Source organism: Nipponia nippon, unplaced genomic scaffold (genome assembly GCF_047370975.1).
Source record: "Nipponia nippon isolate SJK-2023a ecotype South Korea unplaced genomic scaffold, ASM4737097v1 scaffold_3, whole genome shotgun sequence".
Taxonomy (NCBI): Eukaryota; Metazoa; Chordata; class Aves; order Pelecaniformes; family Threskiornithidae; genus Nipponia; species Nipponia nippon.
This window is the reverse complement of record NW_028262347.1, coordinates 107,633,750-107,653,885: the sequence shown is the minus strand read 5'-3', so window position 1 is coordinate 107,653,885 and position 20,136 is coordinate 107,633,750. Positions and strand designations below refer to the sequence as shown.

The following is a 20,136-nucleotide window of genomic DNA, read 5'->3' as shown; positions in this document are numbered from 1 at the left end:
AAATAGGAAGTCTTCCATTACAGCGTGTAACTTAATTATAAATATTTCATTGCCAAAACCTTTTCAGTTTTCAAATGCATCTAGATTCTAGGAGGCTGGTGAAGGATGGAATGGGCTGAAATCCATTTCCCTTCTCATGTCTCCTACCTTTACATCATTAGTGAAGATAGAAGAAAGAAAAATACACATGTACTGTTTTCTTGAAAGACAGTTAATAGGAGCGTTTAGTCTATAATATAAAGTATTTATTTGGGTAATTACAAAATACCGGCTAGGAAATACGTATTATCTAACATTCAGGCAGTGTTGCAAGATAAACATCAGCAATACGGTTGTTATGTATTTCTTAGAATGAGAGCAGAACGCATCCCCCCATCTATGGGATGGATGTCTTAGATCAGTAGACAAAAATGAAGAGGAAAAAATACAGAGCTAAGAGAGAAATAGAAATAAGGCAGGGTAAGAAAATGAAGTAAAAATAGAATTAGTGAAATAAAAGAATGAAAAATGAGCTAAAATACCTAAGAAAAATATGAAGCTGTAAAGTTATGCAATATGAGAGGAAGAAAGTCCATGAAAGTACAAAGACACTGCAAGAAATGTAAGAGAGGAGAACATAATCTTCTACTATGCAAATTATATTCCTTTAGAATGATCAGATATTTAATTTTGATTGACTTAATCCTCCCCCACTGCCAGGAAAGCCTACACTTCTTCAGTTCCATCAAAAGTAAACCCCTACAATGATTTTTGAGAAAAAGAAAAATCAAGTCAGAACATTTACTATGTACAATAAAAGTATAGTACTGTATTCAATATGTACCCACTCTAACAGTAGGAATAAATGTCTTCCTTTTGTAAAAATTCAAGGAAATACATTTAATTGAGAGCAAGAAGAAGAATAACGGAAAGCATTAACCTTGATGAAGCAAAACAAATATTTCATTCTCATTCTTCCAAGTTTCAAAATTAAAGCATCGCTGTTTCAATAATAATAATAATAATGTTGAAATGTGTGAAACGTGAAGCATAAGCATCTGAAACCATAGATACCAAACCATACATTTAAGATCTTTAACATTACTGCGTTCAACATCGACTGAGAAGGACGAAGTAGAGCTTTAACCATTTCTAGCAAATACAATTAAGATGTGGAAGCTGGCTACTGCACCAAGACTTTTTATAAACTATGTACTAATTCAGTACACGGAAAAGATGCAACATTTAACCAGGCAGAGCACAGAACTAGTTGAACGAAGTATTTTTTTCTCCACTGAGTAATGGTTTGATTTTGTTAGTTCTGCTGTCTCACTGTAACATTACATAATATTTAATGTTTAGGTTTTAAAGTGATCTAATTCATATTCTGAAAGCTGTCATATACGCAATAAAATCAGTAACTTTGTTCACTTCTGGGAAGGAGATAAGTATTTTACTGCCTCTGAAAGATCCTCCTCTTCCCAGACAATAAACTGGCAGTTATCATGATGTGGTTATGAAGCCAGACTGTATTACAGAAAGACAGGTATCAATACTGTCATATAATAATTAACAAGGTTACTTTTCACATTATAACACCATAGTCATGCACTATAATGCTCGTATCTCAGCACTTAAGTCTCTTTATGTTTCTATCCCTTTATTTCCATCTCAATTACTTAAATATGCAGTAGGAATAGTATTTGCCAGACCAGTTTGTATACCTTATTCTATTTAAGAGCAGGCCTGTGGGACAGAGCATCTCTTGCTTAGTGTAAACACAATATCTTTGAAAAGAAGAGAACAATTTCTGTCAGGTGGTTTGACATAGCCATAACAGAAATAATAGATTTGACCATTTTTTCAACTTGTTACATTTACATTTAATTTAGCGTTTAACATATCAAAGTATAAGAAAAAATCTAGATCGATCACTATACTAGGCAGAATATTTCTGAATGCTGGATAGCTTTTAGGAATGGCATCGTGCTCCTATTCTCGTGAAGTATCTCTTAATGTTGCACTGAATTAAACAGAAAAATTACGAAAGATCATAAGAGAATCACAGCCACCAAAGGAAAATCAGTAGATCAGCATCGTTCTTCAGAATAAGTTATTATTACAGGTGAATCATTAGACAGGATTCTATAGCTGTGGGTTGGCAAAGAAACTAATACGAGGAGATAAGTATTGAAGCTGGAAAGCTGCTGTACTAGAAAAAGAGCACAAAAGCAAAGAAGTAAGCACATTTATGTCTTTCAAATAAAACAGTTTTATGACTCGTTCAAATACAGAAATAGGAAGAACTGAAAGAACCTCAGGTTAAGGGCAACTCCTAGTGAAATGGTAAGTGATAACAGAACAACATGTCGAGATTCCTGGTAGAAATAGCAATAATACACATCTATATAATTTCTAGTACAATGTTTCTAGTTCTATTCCACTGTAATCCAATCTGTTTCATAAAAGCAAAGTCAGACAGTGAAAGATGCTAAGCTGATTCTGGAATAATTTTCTGTTAGATCAGATCAGTGAATTCTGAGAAACGAATGTGGACTAATTGAAATAGAATTCTGTCTGACTATAAAGTACATGGAGACCAGAGGGAAAGGAATTACATGTGTGTGCTTCAAAAGTGGCATAAGTAATCCTGATGTCATGGTGCATTCAATTTATTACTGGATTGGGCAGGAGGCTTCAAAACAGTTTTAATGCTTTTAGCTGTTAGGTTTTATATTACTCTGTGACTTTGCTCACAGTGAGAAGCAAGCCCTTTTACTTTTTTTCTTCATCTTTTAGCTATATAACAGAGGCAATAAAGAAAGATTTTAGACACAGGATCCCAAACTGGACCATCCTATTACTATTTTCTTTCTATTGTTGAAGTTGATGTAGCTGTTAAGTCTCAGTCTGCTTTCTGGATATTTCAAAAGGTGTGAGGACTAGACCCATCTCAAAGTTTCCAATGTAGCTATGAACAATTCATCATTTTTACAGCTTAAATATTACAGTTATATTTAGCTTTCTCAGGAACAAACACAAAGAAAAGGAAATGAACTTTGTACTGAAAAAAAATCAGGTTCATGCCACAAAAACAAAAAAAAGTCATGGCTGGTTAACCTGAAACGCTACCATGCCTGGCACTGCTGCTTTTTTTCTTCTTGGAGGAAGAATTGGCATCTTTTTCTGTATCTATAGAATTACTAATCAATTCAGCCACAAATAGAGAGTTATTCACGTGAAGGTTATGAGAAAGATCTTCCTGAAAAGTTCTTCTAGAAGATGACAAGTAGATGCCTGTGTGAACCCACTTCACAGTAGTGCAGATAAAGCAAACTACTTTTCACAATTTCCTAGATTAGAGAATTAAATAAATATATTTACAAGAAAAGAAACTGTATCAAACTTTTCATATTTTTTAGTATAGTAACATCTAGCAGGACACAGTGGTGGTCCAGTTTGATAATCACTGTTCAAGCAGTAACGTATGATGGCTGTCACAAGCAAATAGCTAAGACAAACGTAAACGGGAAGTGGGAATACAAAGAGTCACAAAAGATAAGACAATGTGTCAGAAACAGACACCAGGCTGTGTAGATGGCTGTTCCCTCTGCCATATACCGTTGTACTTTCCATATCCTTTGCATCCTAACACTTGCTGTAAAATTTAATATATTGAGCACACTATAATAAGAAATGCCTGTGTGATCTACAGTACAAATGACAATGGAGACTTTTAGCCCTGTAAGATAAAAACAATTCTGTGTGGTTGTTGTAGTGCATCAGTATCAAAAAAGCCAGAATGAAAAAAACCACAAACCAGCTGCTCTCAGGAGCAGTCCCATACAGTTATAATGGTTTCACATTAAATTCTCTATAAAATTGCCTGTCATTAAATTGCAACAATTTAGAGGTACTGGGAAAGAATACTGGATCACAGGAAGACAGATTTTTATTAGGTGAAAAGAAAGGATGGACTTGCTCATTTACCTTTTCCATCGTTGGTGTTTTGTGGGTGAATGTGGTAAAAGGCGATCATTCGCAATAGCTGACCAGAGCACTCAACGAAGGACGAAGCTCTTTACCCCCACCTACATTTGAACAGAGAAAGAAATCCTCCAGAAAAAGGATGTCAAGGGATAATTTTTCCTCCCTAGAGCTGGGCACCCTGCATGCACCTCACAGCTGAACGGGACTGCCGCACAGGAGTCGGTTTCTGATCCTCCAACCGGGAAGAGGAGACACTGAAGAAATCATAAGAAACTAACTCAGAATGGGGATGTGCTCATGTGTTTACGTGCACTCATTTAAGACAAAATTCACTCTGTCCCTCACCATGTGTCTTCTGCTTGGTTTATATTGTCTGCTCTTATTTTGAGTTCTTCAAGCAAGGGGCCATTTTCCAGATTTCAGTGATGTGGTACAAAAAAAGTTCCCACCATCTGTTTTTTTTTTGTAATTGTATCCTTTAGATACTAGTGCCAGGTTCTCCCTTCTCATTTTTCTCCACTCACCCAGCATCCTTTCTTCTTGGAATGGCAGCAGGACTATGACTGCAGTATGTCTCGTGCTTCTCATAGAGTTGCCCAATAGTTGTTTGCTGTAGCATCCTGCACTTTGGTGTTCGGCATATAGCATCAGGCAACACTGGATAAGAAATGCCATGACCAGAGGCCATGCGTCTGCAATACTGTGCTTTTGTGGAGTAACCTAGATATAGTCCTCATTATGCTGGGTATAATATGAATAATACCCTGTCTGGCAGAACCTTGTATTCAAGAAACTCAGAGGAGGAAAAATAGGAAATAGCATTGCCCTTATTTAACAAGTGAGAACTGTGGCACAGTTTCTTCCCCACCAAGATCAAAATGAACATCTGTGGCGTGTGAAAGAAACAAATCTCAGAATAACAAGTCTGAGACACTTCTTTCTTGTGGGGGATAGCTGAGAGACATGAAATGGGCTTTTTAGGGAATTTGACTTCATTCTTTCCCACCAGTAAGGCCTGAAGGTGTTACATATTTTTAGAATGATCTGTTAAGTTCAGCTGATTTACCTTTAGTAATTTTTTTTTTTTTAGAAGGCAGTAATTAAAGATTAAGCATTACAAAGCATATTTTTGCAATGGATTTGACACAACACTTTTGAAGTTCATGAATCTATTAAGTCTTGGACACTCTCTAGTGTATTAGACAACAGTAGTGATTTACATTATTTTGAAGTTGCAAGTAAGTTTTCAAGGGTAATGGATTTCATGTAGAGAGATAAAAAGATAAAGTTTCTTCATTTACGCCTGCTGACTTTTTTCCCCCCTATCATACTACATTTAGCAAAATTGATAAGGCAGGCAGGATGCTGGTGTACTTTTATGTTAATTAGTGTATTTTAATTTCAAATAGCATTTTTGAAGCTCAGATAGCTTCCAAAAAAGCAGTGCCAGGGCAAAACTAATGAATTTTAATTCTTTTCAGTATAATTCTGCTTTCATGAATTCTTTTTGTTATATTCTGATGCATGAGAATGCATCAGTAGGCATTCAGAGCATGAAGCCCACAGATCTGATTTTTACAGAAATCCGGTTTAACTTTTTTAGCTACATAATAAAGCTCACTTCATAAACGTGTTATTTTTAATGACCAGTTGGGTAATAGCTAGAAAAATAGATACTTTGGGAAGGTGGACCAACTTTTTAAAGATTTTTTTAAAATAGCACATTGTAAGTGACAAGTAAGCTTTCTGCACAAAAGATGTGTTTAACTCTTTTGTAGCTAAATCCTGCTATTCTCAGACAAATTTTAAGGGTGTGCCACTCTTGTCCCAGAAGGGCTGCAGCTTATAACTTCGCCTTGCTGCAGTTACATTAGTTAAAGCAGAATGATGTATCCCTTAGGTAGTTAAACGCTGGAACTTCGCCACATTAACCCTGCTCGTCTACATCTTGGAGCGCCTTGGAAAACTCTCAGCTCCTTGGGAGTGCAGTTTTGGCCATCATGCTGTAAAACAGAAATCTCTGTGGACTCTACAGTATGCCCACGGCCTCGGGAGCTGGTGTGGTGACTGTATTCTAATGCTGATGTTGAGGTCCACAAGAAACAGCCTTTGTAATAGCATGGTCCATATATCACACTGCTCTAATCCCAACCAATTTTAATAACTGTCCTTAGCTCACAGCCCCACCAGGCACAGCTTCACTGGCACAATACTGGCCTGCTGTAATTTACTTGTGCATGCTGTCAAGCATAGGGCACAATAAACCAGTTCTGTCCTTTGTATAACACTTGCCATATCCAGTAATATAAAATCAATGATGTTGTTGAGAGGGATTGCTGTTACTCATCAGAACAGATCATGAAATGATGCTTCTTTATCCTTCCAAAACTGTAGCATACCTGAGCACTTGTATAAAGCAGCAGCACTAGCCATAATTTACTGCATTGCAGTAAAATCAACAGTGCAGCATTCCACAGAGCCAGGCAAATACTCATATTTGATTTGCTAGGTGAACAGAGAGAGAAAAAAATGCTCAGAAAGAAATATTTTTAATCACGTTAATCTTGTTTGTAACCCTCCAAAACCTTCACTGTGTAACTAAACACTGGTACATCTTGAAACCAAAATGTTGTTCTGAAACCTGATTTGAAACCATTTCTTTTCCGAGTAGCAAAGTGAATCACACTGATTTTTCTCAAAATGCTTTCATTTGGGGGAAGAAAAAAAAGAACAATTTGAGAAGTTAACGGTAACTCATAGGTAAGTTCCAGTTGACCAGAAACCAAATTTCAAAGTAAAAATGTTAGGTGTAAAAAAAAGCATCCAATTCCATCTAAGAGAAATTTCCCATTGCTAGAGAGGAAATAAAGAAATTTTCTGTAGTTGAGAGTAAACGCAAACTTAGGATATTGCTGTCCAGCTATATAGGGCCATAGTGATTTTTTTTTTTAATTAGGAAAAAATATATAGTTTAAGCTATCACAGCTTAAAAAAAATAGAAGGTGTCAACAGACTTCATTTTTTTTTCCCTATGAAAAGTTAACACATTATAAACATTTTTCTTGCCTGTTTACAATTTACCACCCTAAACTTACCTTCTGGTAAAATTATGTTTTTCCCTCAGGTCTTCTTGAACTGACACTGTGATAAATTGTTATTTTGTTCAGTAAAAGTTTGAATATTAAATAGATTTTTTTTCTAATTAAATGATGATAAAAAGAATTATTGTAGTGTTGAAACAATCTACTCTTGGCATAAGTTTGCAGTTTGTTTTTCCCATCTGAAACGTGAAGGTAAGAAAGACAACTCATCATCTCAGTTTAGTGGCAACCACGAATGCATGCTTGGTTTAACTTAACCATGCACTCAATACAAAATGCGGTAGGTTTGCAGAGTGAGCATTCATCTATACTTCAAGATTTCATAAGTTAGCCAAATAAAATTTAGGTTTTGGAATACCCTTAAAAGCTAAAAAATTAGTTATCTGCATGAAAATTGTACAAATTCATTAAAATTGCAGTCCATTATGGCCAAAGGGAGATTTTCTTCTGGAATAAAACACCTTTTATACAGAATATCAGGACTATAAATTTTCAAGTGAGACACACACAAATTTACAAGTTCGAAATACATGCAAAGAGAGGACTGAAAAACGTAAAATAGAAACCTTAGCCAAAGGTGTTTTGGTTTAGGGCAGACTACGTGAAATAACTTTTATCAGTGAACCACTGCACTGTATAGTAACTGTACGTTATCGTTCTAGGTACCTGGGAATAACGAGGCCGCTTACGTATCCTGTAAGGCAGAACGGGAAGTGTATGGCCAAAATGATCCTGTGTGTATGGCTCTTATCTGCCTCTATCACTATACCCCCACTCTTTGGTTGGGCCCAAAATGTAAATGATGAAAAGGTTTGTTTGATCAGTCAAGACTTTGGCTACACCATTTACTCCACGGCAGTTGCATTTTATATTCCAATGTCAGTGATGCTTTTCATGTACTATCAGATTTACAAAGCTGCCAAGAGGAGTGCTGCTAAACACAAGTTTGTTGGTTTTCCCCGGCCAGAAGAAATGGAAGGGATTTCTATGAATGGAATCGTAAAACTGCACAAGGAATCTGAAGAATGTACTAATTTTTCACGACTCCTAAAGCATGACAAGAAAAACATTTCCATCTTTAAAAGAGAACAGAAAGCTGCCACTACACTTGGGATTATTGTTGGGGCTTTCACCGTCTGCTGGCTACCCTTCTTCCTCCTCTCAACCGCCAGGCCCTTCATCTGCGGTACAGCATGCAGCTGTATCCCACTGTGGGTTGAAAGAACATTTCTATGGTTGGGTTACGCAAACTCTCTCATTAACCCTTTTATATATGCCTTCTTCAATCGGGACCTGAGGACAACTTACCGCAACCTACTGCAATGCAGATATAGGAATATCAATCGGAAACTATCAGCTGCAGGGATGCATGAGGCTCTGAAGCTTGCAGAAAAGCCAGAATTTGTTCTGTAAGGTTACTCATCCTTTACTACGATAATTTATTGTTTTATCACATTAGCTTTTTCCCCACAGATTTGAAAGAAGAGTTATGGGAAGAACCAGGCTTCTTGAGCACTGTTAATGCAGGCATCAAGAAACTGGAAGGAAGCAAGCTTAATTCCTGTACAGCCCACCAGTCCTAGTGAGCCTGGAGAAAAAAGATGACCATCTACAGAATTTGGTGTAAGAGGAATACCAGAAAGAGGGAGGGTAAAAAGTGGTGCAGGATGTTTGAGTTGCTAGTGAGGAAAGAGCAAAGTTGGCCTAACCCATTTGTTTGGCCCTTGGCCCCAAACAACTTTTAGTAGGTCTGAATGTTGGATGCATCTTGTATCCTAGAGATTTTTGCTGTAATAAAGACCTGAGAATGGTGAAAAGTTCAGTATAATTAATTTCTTTCCACTTTTTTATTACAAAAATAAACCATTTAAGATGAAGCTGGATCAAAGAACTTAGATTGCTTAGAAATACCCTTTATTAAAAAAAAATAAAAATCAAATGTTAATTTCCTGGATTGCCTGGAAATAAACTACTTCATGAAATTTAATGTTGCCTTTGCACAGCAACTATGGCACTGAAAGAATGTTACAATTCAAATGTGAATATAAGTGTTTGAGTAAAGTCACATGGACCAACAGCACAGTTAGCTGCAGTACTGCTATGCCAATTACACCAGGTAAAGGTATTATCCTATATTGCTAACATAACAAATATGTCTGATTACAGTTTATTTCAGAACCTGTCTGGTCTTTATCCATCTTTTCTTTCTTTAATTCTCTTTGCTTTATCAGTTGATCCCTTCTCTAATTTAGATGAAGACTGTCTATGCCCAAGTCTTAGATTCTGTTGATGTATGGCTAGTCCTTGTTCCCTTTCAGTAGTTAATTTATTGTCTTTTTGAAAGCTTTTCTAGCTTCTTAGGATTTCTTTCCTTTCTAAAGTCAGTAAGGAAAAAATGAGGACTCGATGACAATTCAGAGACATCTGGACTTTATCCTTACAAACTGATTTTGGTCATCACTTCTGCTTAAAATGATTTAAAGCCTTGCCTTGTGTAAGAATCAAGATCATTTACTGTTTCTAGTTCTAGTTGTTTCCCCTCCACCACTGCAGCTCATCCAAGTATGTGATTCTACTTTTCCTGGCTTTGGTAACAAAGCTGTTCCCTCAGTAGAGCAGGGACAAGTATTAGAACTATTTTTCTTTATCACTTAATAAATGCATTAATGACATTAATATATTAGTAGCAATGTATTAAAATAAAATGCACTAATTATGTAAAATATTACTATAATAACATAAAATAATAATAAAGTTGTAACAACTCATACGAACAAGATGCTTTCTCTGGACCGAGTTTGCACTGCACACCATGTTCCAGATGAAGCACAGGGGACATTAGTGAACTAAGACTGTTTCAGAGCTTGATCTACTTTTCAGACACCAGGGCATCACTGAGGAGACGTGTTTATTATCAAATTGCCTCAGTAGCAGATCACACTTTAGGCTAACTTGTGTCTCCACTTTCTCAAGTATGAAGCCAAAATGACTTAAATGAATTCAGTGATGTTAATTTGGACTAAGTAGTGAGAAGCTTGTGCCAGATACCTTGTACAAAGCATACAGAGATCACTGCAAAAACTTGAGCTTCTAAGCAACAGATAGACAAGATCTGGATCAATGTGCTCAGCTGTGTACTGCAACAAGCTTAAGCCATTTTAGATGGATACATACAGTAGGAAGTACACTTTGGCCTCATTTTTAGAAAAGGATCATAGTCTTGTAACAGTAAGAGATAGGCTATATCCCAGCTTCAAAAATGTTTTCTAAAGAAGTTTCAAATTGATTTGGAACAGACCAATTTCTTTTAAATATTCCAAAAGTATTATGTGCAGAAGGACAAGAGGAGATTTTGGCCCAGAATAAACACAAGCTCTGTAGTACGGAGTAAAGCTCATGTTAATTCAAGCATATTTTTCATATTCAATGAAATTAATGATGTTTCTGACTTTGTTACCTATCAGAGTAACATTTTTTGAGTTCCTAGCATAAGTGAGGAGTTTTCACAGGTCTTCTGTAAATTTTTTCCCTATGTGAGGATATATAGGAGAATATACAAATAAATGTATCTGTGACAATTCCAAGTGGGATTATAAGACTCTGAAGCTGATTTCAGAATTCTGGGCAGAAGTTTCAGCCATTTTTATTCTGCAGGAAAGTCTGAGAAGTTGTTTCCTCCAAATAAGTATTTATATATTTTTTAAAAATTAAATATAGAAGCATCTTATGAGTCAGAAATTGACATTTGCCCAACTGCCACTAAAGGCAATTGCTTTCCTCAGGGAAAGCATCCTGCAGGACTCCACCTCTCCTCTACCATCTGTTTCAGGTAATGAAAGCCCAGGAAAGAACAAGAGTTGTTATGGGCTGTGTGTCAATCCTTGAAGTTTTTAGAGATAAGCAGCCACCTTTCATCTCTGAAAAGAAAAGGAAAAGGAAAAGAAAAAAGAAAAGAAAAAGAAAAAACCAAGTTTCGTCGTAACAGCCAAAACAAAACACAGCTATATGGCAAATGGAAGCTGTTGTTGGATGGAGCTATATTTGAGGGAAAAGGTAAAGAAGCTGAGAAGATTAGAAGAATGTCCCATTACCCAAGCACACAGGTAACAATGGTGTTGAGGAGAGGAGAAAGCTTTCAGACAGAATTCTAACCGAAAGAGGCTTAGATAAGAAGCATAAGGAAATAATTGCTTAGGTTCAAGAACAGGACTTTTTACTTTTTTAAAAGATAAATGAATAGAACTGCATCAAAATACCTAACTGCAGCAGTAGTATTTTTTAAAAATTAAATAATTCACTACTCATCTGACAAAGAGGTAACACATCAGTGGGTGAATGAGAAGTCTACATCATCATGTGTGCAGCCTTGTATGTGCTAGTACCAAACCCTAAAAGAGATTGCACCCTTGGTCTGTGCGTCCTTTCCAATGTTTCTAGTAGAAAGTGAGAGAGACAAATCAGATAGATGGGCTTGTGATAAAAATGGTAACATAAAACTCCCAGAACAAGCCAGAGCAGAGGGAGGCCAGCATAACACTAACTGAAAACAGAGAAATAGAAAGGCGAGGTGTGGGAAGCAAGACATGGAAGCCGTTCTAAGTTTCAGACTTGTGATTGGATAGTTACTTTTGGGAAAACATGCAAAAATGTAGAGACAACAAGGGTACATTTCCAAGATTTTGAGAATAAAGACACAAACCTTTCTAAAATATGATTGCACAATCCCAGTGAAAAGACTGTTGCTACCTCAGTGCTTAAAGGGGAGCTGGGCTCTGCAGGTCAGCACTGCTCTGGATTTAGCAAAACTCTCTTTTAAAAAAATTTTTTCTTAATAGCAGCATGAAGTGAATCTTGACTTTAGGCAAGATCTCTTGAGATGTAAAAGCAATGAAATCTAAGCCAATCTTTCTTTTTGAGAGTACACATTGTCTAAATCCACAAACTGTAGTCACAGAAGGATGTGGATGACGGTGACAGCTAACTCTAACCCCACTCCTGGGAAGTTTGGAAGGTTTCAGCTATCTCATCCTTAAGTCACAGCCTGAGATGTGAGAAGTCCCATGTTAACTATAGAGTGTGAAAGACCTGAAATATTGGACAATTTCAGGTTTTCTATGAAGGTAGCTATCACTTTGTGTCCCGTTCGAGTGTTTGACAAGGAAGGCTGGAGTGGGTCCTTAGGTGCAGAGGACAGCACACTCTGGAAAGCAAGAAAGCCTGGAAAAAGCTATCCTAGAGAGCAGGTTTGCCCATTAACTATAGTGCAGAACTGACCTTACTCCAGCTGGATTTTTTGTCTGTGGTAGCTCAATGCAGCATTTGTTATTAGCTACAGTACCTGTTTCTGATTAGAAAGCTTAGTCTTACTGCTCTACATCCTAGACCATCTTTCTACCAGCCAGTAGTTCTGAAATTGGTTTCTAGCCACTATGTGATTTCTGGATGGTGATGGTGGCAGGAAAATGGGACCAAATTTTGCTTCTGTTTACTAGACTGACAAGTTTTTTAAACTATTGTGCTTAGTTTGTGCACATGTTGTACTTGTGTTTGCTTTCCAAGATCTCAGGAGGCTGTTTAGCCCTTTTGCTGCCATTATATCTCTCGAGTGGGAATTTACCTCTCCTTATTCAGGGAGGGAAGGAGTCACCACAATGCATTTTTAGGTTAGGGCTTTTTTTGCTTTTCTTGTTGGCATTTCTGGGGAAATGTAGCCAGCTATACTGGCTCAGGGGATGATCACTCAGCTATACCATGCCTAAACACTGGGAAAAACAAGGTGATACTGGGAGATGCTCAGGCAGTGATTTCAGAATGATTACCATAGTCTGTGCTAGGAGCTGAGGAAACCAGGAAGACGCTGTGCAGCTACTGTCAGCATCTAGACTGCCTCTTCATCCAGCACAAGCAGCTACCCAGTCTTCAGCTACAGCCCGAGATCTTCAATTGCTGCCAGAATTATCTAGACATCAACACAGGGAGATGCCAGTCAGACCTTCTTTACTTTATATGTCTCTTTTATTTACCTCTGAAGTGTATGCAAAGATCCTCGAGAGCAGCCATTGAATGAGTCAGTTCCCTAAAACGAGTTTTAGTCAAGCTGTGCCAGAGATCCTTCTCCCAGCCCACCTTTCATTATCACAAACACATTTTACCCAAGATAAACATCATCTGTGGCCAAAATAAAAGCCAAAGAGCAAAGTTCTGAAAGAGGCATAAAAAAAATTACCCTTACACAGTTCATTATATGGTATTAGCAATACCCTATCTATAATTTATCCGTAAAGGTAACACTACCTCTCAATGGACCCCAGGTGAGAGGGTCTTGAATGAGCCTCCTTTACTTGAAACAGTCTTTCGATAGCAGGCCTCGTGCAAGTAATGTAGCAGCCAATGTATGGGTTGTACTTTACGCAGAAGCCCTTTGCATCCTTCTAGTCTCATCCTGCTCAGATGCACCATACTTATGTCATTTTTCCTCAATAAACAGGGCAAAAGCAGCTTACGGTAAGGGCTTTAGTTGAATAGACTTAAAGTGAACAATTCTCCTCAGTGTAAGCAATGCCTTTGGAGCAGAATTTGAGATAATGGTTTTGTGAAGAGTCTGGTTTGGCTAGTTTTGCAGCCTTCCCTGCCCAAACGGCACCCTCCCATCTCTGTTTCTTTCTGCTGAGTTAATTACCCAGTGTCAAATCAGTAACCGTTGCTCAGAGGTTCTCAAGTGTCACATATGACCATATTTCTTCATTGCCATTCCTGCCGATAACTGCCTTTGTAAATGTACTGCTAGCCTACTGTAAACCACTCTCCCATTTTACAGTAGCAGTTAATCTGCAACAGAACCAGGCAGTAACAACATATAGCATTCCCCATGGTATTTTTCCTCATCATTCAAATAAAAGTCAAGGGTTTGTTGCAGTATCAATACATCGTGAAAACTGTACTCCCCTTGCTCACTTGGTACTGCTTTTTTGAGGGAGAGTGTCTGTGGTAGAAGCCTTATTCCTAACATTTTCTCCCAGCTCCCGCAGTCTAGTAGTGTCTAGGTTTAATACTGTAGCACTTACCAAAAAATATTGGCACTTACCAAAATCCTCTGTTTAGCAAGAGTCTTACTGAGTAATAATAGAAATAGAAGAGCAATAAAAACTGTGAATTTATGATAATATCTCATTATTTTATGTCTATTGCTTCACACTTCAGATTCAGGTAAAAAAAAAAGCAATGTTTTTCATGCTCTGTTCAGATGATTTACTAGCTAGCACCACCTGCAGAAAGATATGTCAAACAGAGGGAAATAAATCTACTACAATGAGACATAGAGAAGGGAATTATTTATCAAATTAATACTGTAAATAATGCGGTCAGAGTCCATTCACTCCCTCCACCCTGCTTTATGGCACAAAAATGGATTTCCAGGCAGCCCCTGCTCCAAACACTGGGGTCAGCACGGCATCATTACAAGAACATTACTGAGGTAAGTTTTGGGATCAGTGACCAAGAGGCTGTAGGTGCAGAACTGGAAGGTGTTTTGAAGCAATGCCATTTGTTCTGTTCCTTTCCCCTAGCTATTGACTTAGCTTTCCATATAATTTTTCTTATCTTTCAGGAAAAACTATTCAAAGTATAATATTCTCAGAAAACGTGCAAGATTAATGTATCATCAAATCCTGTTCACAGTTTGCTTAAGAATCCGTTCTCGTCTTTTAAAATGATGTTTCTCAGGAAGACACAGGGAGAGAGAAGAGAGAAAATTCAGAGACATAGGCAATAGTCTTAAAGTGCAAAATTATTAATATCCTGGAACGGAAGACACTCACCCCGTATTTCAAAGGGAGGAGGTGGGAATGGTGAGGACTGGATTTTTATATTAAGAGGAGGGTTCGAGCAAATAAAAATAATAATAATAAAAAGAAATAGCCTAAGAAGCACTGCATTAGAAGAGCAATCTTTGCAACGTGCAAGGAATAAAAACTTATGTTCATCTTTACTGATTTTTATCTCTTAAGTAGTTACTGCCACTAAAGAGTGGGTTCAGTATGAATTTGAAGTTAATTAATACTATTTTCTATACCCACTTTCCAAACATCTTGCCAAATACGCCCATCATTCCCCACACTCTATTCTGGCACTCCTTTCAGCTGCCCTGCTACATTGCCAAACCCTTTCTCACGTAGCAGTATTTCCAGTAGTGCAGAATGGCTTCTACTCACTGAAAACTGAAAGATGCTTATAATTCCCAGATTAAGTTTTCTCTGCCGCAAGCAAAAAAACCCCACTGAGATACTGTGTTTTCTTACAGATATTCATATATGGTTACTCTAAGGGGATGATATTTTGATGATTTGTAACTTTGTGTCTTTGCTGATTTAAATTATTATTTCTGTCATTTGTGATCTTTCACATAGAACTAGTCGAGTTACTTCAGAAAAAAAAAATACATACAGATCTATCAAAGTTTCCAGAAGAGAGCAATGCACTTTTATAAACAAACATACCAGACTGAATAAATATTTTGCTTTTCTACTCGGTCAAAACCAACAATATTTCATTATTTCAGTAGTTGTGTGGTCTTGCTAGTTCCAGAAAATTGTGTTTACAGTATACTTATTTTTACTTGCTGTGAGAGAAGAGAAGAGAAAGAAAGCCACTGTAGCATACTTGTTCAGGCCTTCTGGAGAATCTATGTTTTAAAGCATGGAAAAATATAGCAGAACACAGCTGGACAAATTCACTAATGTCTCAGAAAACTTTGCATCTTTGGATAATCTAATCAGGATTTCTGCAGGTCTGTGATAAAACAACAGAGATTCATCAGGCGAATCTACTGTTGTTAAGACGATTGCAAGGAAAAGATAAAATTAAGCAAATTAAATGGACATTTACTTCCCAACAATAGTTGCAAAAGCAAAACAACCCCACCCAATAAGTAAAACCAATGGTGATATTTTTGTAATCTCAACACTTAAACAGCACAATGACAAAATATTACAGCTGCTTCATAGAAATACAGAAATTAATACCTTAATGGTATGTGTTTCCAGACTAAGAGCTACTTACCCAAAATTTTAGAGACTGTTTTCCTTGCATATTTAATTAACAGAGAGTTTCACTAAGGAATGCTGGAGCAAGTTGCTGTCATTTTGCAGTCTAGTAAAATAATTTTACCTTAGCATGTGTTTGCTGTAAGGAGGATGTACAGTTCTTTTATACTGATATACCATTGAGGACCTATTCAAGGTATCTATCACCTCTCCAAGCTAAGACATTAAAGAAGCCCAAATATTTACCCTGATAGAGAAGAAATAACAGAAATAATTAAAAAGTAATGAGAACCAAACAAGCATAGAGAACTTGAAGCCTTTTGGATATTTGATTGCGAACATGCAGAGATCCTATCTGTTCCTTACAGAATACTTATGGGTTTTTTTAGCTTGTATACAGTAAGTATTTTTGAGAAATCCATAAATCATATTTCTCTCTTCAAACAAGGGAGTAAATAAAGCAAGTACTGTGAAAATCATGCTAAGGACTTCTAACTTGCAATTACAAAAAAAAAAAAATCAAATGTTCAATTACACAGATAAAGCTAATGCTGTAAAATAATATTTTTTTAAAAAAATTAGTCTTCTCTTTCCAAAATAATCCCCTGTCATCCCAGAAAACAACAGAGATCATCAGCACCAAAATGGTTTGGATTTACAAAGATTTATAAAAGTAAATTTTTCGCCACAATACTGAAATAACTCATCCTCTTTTGTCCATATATTTTCTTTAAAGTTGTTCCTCCAATGAATGCAACATTTCAGCCTGGTTACTGTAGAGGATTGGTTCTTCCCTTCACCAAACTTGAGAAGAGAAACAGCAATTTGCTCTACTTATAATTAGAGTGATGGTGTTATAGGTAGGATAAAATACAATGTCATTGCAGCCAAGACATATATTCCGTGCAAAGCTTTTGCAGTAATTATTTGTCTATAGATGATTTTATGAAATTGAGGGAGAAGTCTTCGTTGTTGCTCTGGCTCCTTTCTCCCTCTCTTGCACGTGCGAGGTCTCCATGAGCACTGACACATGTGTAGGCCTGTGCTGCCACCAGAGGCTGGAAGGCTGGGCCAGATGTGGGGCTCTCAGTAAAGCCAGCTATATTTTCTGAAGTAATTTTTGGCTTCTGCCACTGAATTGTGTAAAATGGACAGGGAACTTCCTCAGTTCTCATAGCAACCCAAAATGAGATGAGTACAAAGGACTGGAAAGCCACCAGAATCCTCCTCTTTCCCCTAGCTTCTGCCTTTGTACAGGACCTCTGAGGATTATCTCGTTAGCCATGATCTAATTACCTCTTAAGAAAGGTTTCTATTTATTTCAGTGGTATCTGGATCAGGACTTTTAGTTGCTCCAGGACATTTCTCATCTAATTCATTCACTTTTTTAAAAACAGGAGAAATTCTGATTTCTCCAGGGAAAAAGAGTCATGACCAAATGTGCATCAAAGCAGCCAGAAAAAGCCAAGCCAGAACTGGAAGAAGAACAATGAAGAGTTGGCTTCTGAAGAACTGGATAGATTTATGAAATGTACTTCATCTTCTTTTGATGGAATGTGCTAAAAATACTCAATGAGCTCAATACGCTACATTAAATACATTTCTATTGGAAGTAGTCACATCTTGTTTGTTGTGGAGAAAAGTGCTGCTATATACAAATGAAAATAGTTTTCTGCCTGAGAAAGCCAAATCATTTCAGCAATAAGAGTTTAGCACATGGGGTGGGAAAAAATTGCAACTAAAACTCCAAGATAAAGCACTGTACAGATTTCCACCACATTAAACAATGTAGAAGAGCATTCATTTATGTTTACCATGCTTGTGGATCATGATATCGGTATTAATATTCAGGGACCATCAGTGATACCGAATGTATTTTGTTGTACTACAAAAAGAGGTTTTCAAGCAAACGGTGGCTCTGTGGATGCTTTCAGGGCTTGTGTTAAAGAGATGCTATGCACCTGAAATGGGATTGAGAAAGGCAACAATAAAAGACTGATTTTTGTAAAAGCATTCTGTTGTATTAAGTAAATGTCTGTTTACTTGCTAACATAGACATGGCTTGTTCTCCCTAACCTGTTAAAAAAGCTGCCTTCAGTTACACTCTGACAAAAGTTAAGGCACAGAATTAGAATGCGCAGGTATTACACCACAGTTAATTTACAAATATGATTGCTTTGCTTTAATGTAATTTTTGTGATCTGCCAATTTATAAAAAACAAGTTTCTCTCATTTTAACTCAAATAACTATAAAAGGCTTGAAAATTGTCATAGCACTTTGCTTTTTGTCTTACTGGCTAGCGAGACTAGCCTGAGAATTACAACATTTGTTATTTTTTTAAATGTGTTTAAGAAGTGTTATTTCTGCCAATGTTTGGTTATAATTAAAATAAACCCCTTTGACTTGACAAAAGATAAACAAGCAAGTATTAATGACCATTTGTTCCAGGGAAAATTGATTCAAGGGATCATTCCTTAAATATGCCTTTGAACTTTTTTTTTTTTTTTTTTTAGTTTCTCACATTCATTTCCCCTCAGAGTTTCTAAACTATGCTGGGTTATACAACCCACTATGCAGCGGGATATACCATTCCTAAAGGCTATCTTCTTTAAAGGTACATCTTGATGAGCAGTTGCCTTATTTCCATAGCTGTATATTTTGTGATAACTTAGTCTCTTACTTGCAGTTTAACCAAAACGCTGCTGGTAAATCATCCACCGACTACACATGCCATTACAGATTTGATTTCCTTTGTTTAAATTAATATACAGATTGACAATAGTTATCTAAATAAGGAGCCAGACATACCAGCACAGGCCAATTCATTAGTTATCAGCAAGAGAAAAATATGGAATGCAAATCAATCCATGTTAAGCCTATAACTAAGTGTCGGTCTCTTCTCCCTAGTAACAAGCGATAGGACGAGAGGAAACGGCCTCAAGCGGCGCCAAGGGAAGTTTAGGTTGGATATTAGGAAAAACAACTTCACCGAAAAGGTAGTCAGGCATTGGCACAGGCTGCCCAGGGAAGTGGTCAAGTCTCCATCCCTGGAGGTATTTAAAAGAAGGGTAGACGTGGTGCTTAAGGACATGGTTTAGTGGTGGGCTTGGCAGTGATAGGTTAAACGGTTGGGCTTGATGATCTTAAGGGTCTTTTCCAACCTTAATGATTCTATGATTCTATATAAAACCTAGAACAGAGAGCCTAACCCATCTTCTGCTCACTATCCTGACACCCTAAGCTAACTCCTGTAGTTACACAAGAGAGCACCGGAGCAGGATATTTTCATTGTACTAGGTCAGCAAGACTCTCTTCAGTACTTCACTGGTAAAACTCATCACTGTGAACTCTGCATTTGAAACAAAACGAGTCTTATAATTTACTTTATTTCCCAAAGGGAATGACACAGCAATGCTTTTTACTTGGTTAGCCTTAAGTATTTAACAGGAAATGGGACAATTATTTTCAATGGCCAATGGACCAGTTCTGATTAAATTACATGAGAATACATTCAGAGAAACTCAGCTGAAGTCAAAATTACACTGGCAAATAATATTATAACTAGACCTAATGAGAAAGGGAGATGATAGATCCACAAATATAACAGTAAAAAAGAAAAAAGTCTGTTTCTTTTTTTAAAAAGCTCAAACCTTAAAATAAAGGGCAGTGGTAATACTCTGAAACTCTTTTTAAGCTTTATGGTTTCACTTGCATATTAATTTCACAAAGGCAATGAAAGAATTTTACTTAGATGACTTAGACTGTCACTTTCGTTGTTCATGATGTCACGTCAAAACCTTAACTTCAAGTGAAATGGAAAAATTATGTCATATGAATATTTTAAATGATTAAAAAAAAATCCCAATAAACAAACCTTACCAGTGACACCTTTCTGTGAAAATTCATTGGTTTTTTTAACACTGTTATTTTACACTTAAGTGAAAAATTTTTGTTTTAGGAGAAATATAATGGAGGGCAAACGAGACAGAAAGAGCTTTTAGCTGTTACGGATCTACAATTCTAG

The 20,136-nt window shown here is 36.9% G+C and overlaps 1 protein-coding gene across 2 annotated transcripts in view; it reads left to right on the top strand.

Moving 5' to 3' along the window:
- The window catches only part of HTR7 (5-hydroxytryptamine receptor 7), a 37,872-nt gene extending 17,984 nt beyond the window's left edge, over positions 1–19,888 (top strand). Inside the window, exons 2-3 of one of the 2 annotated variants that reach the window (XM_087767647.1) lie at positions 7,733–8,479; positions 17,509–19,888. In XM_087767647.1, the coding sequence (XP_087623773.1) occupies positions 7,733–8,479; positions 17,509–17,545 (784 nt within the window). In that variant the 3' untranslated portion in view covers positions 17,546–19,888. Of the gene's footprint in view, positions 1–7,731; positions 9,842–17,508 lie in introns of those variants that run through there. The other variant, XM_087767648.1, reaches the window with a different exon arrangement.
- The last annotated feature ends 248 nt before the right edge of the window (positions 19,889–20,136 follow it).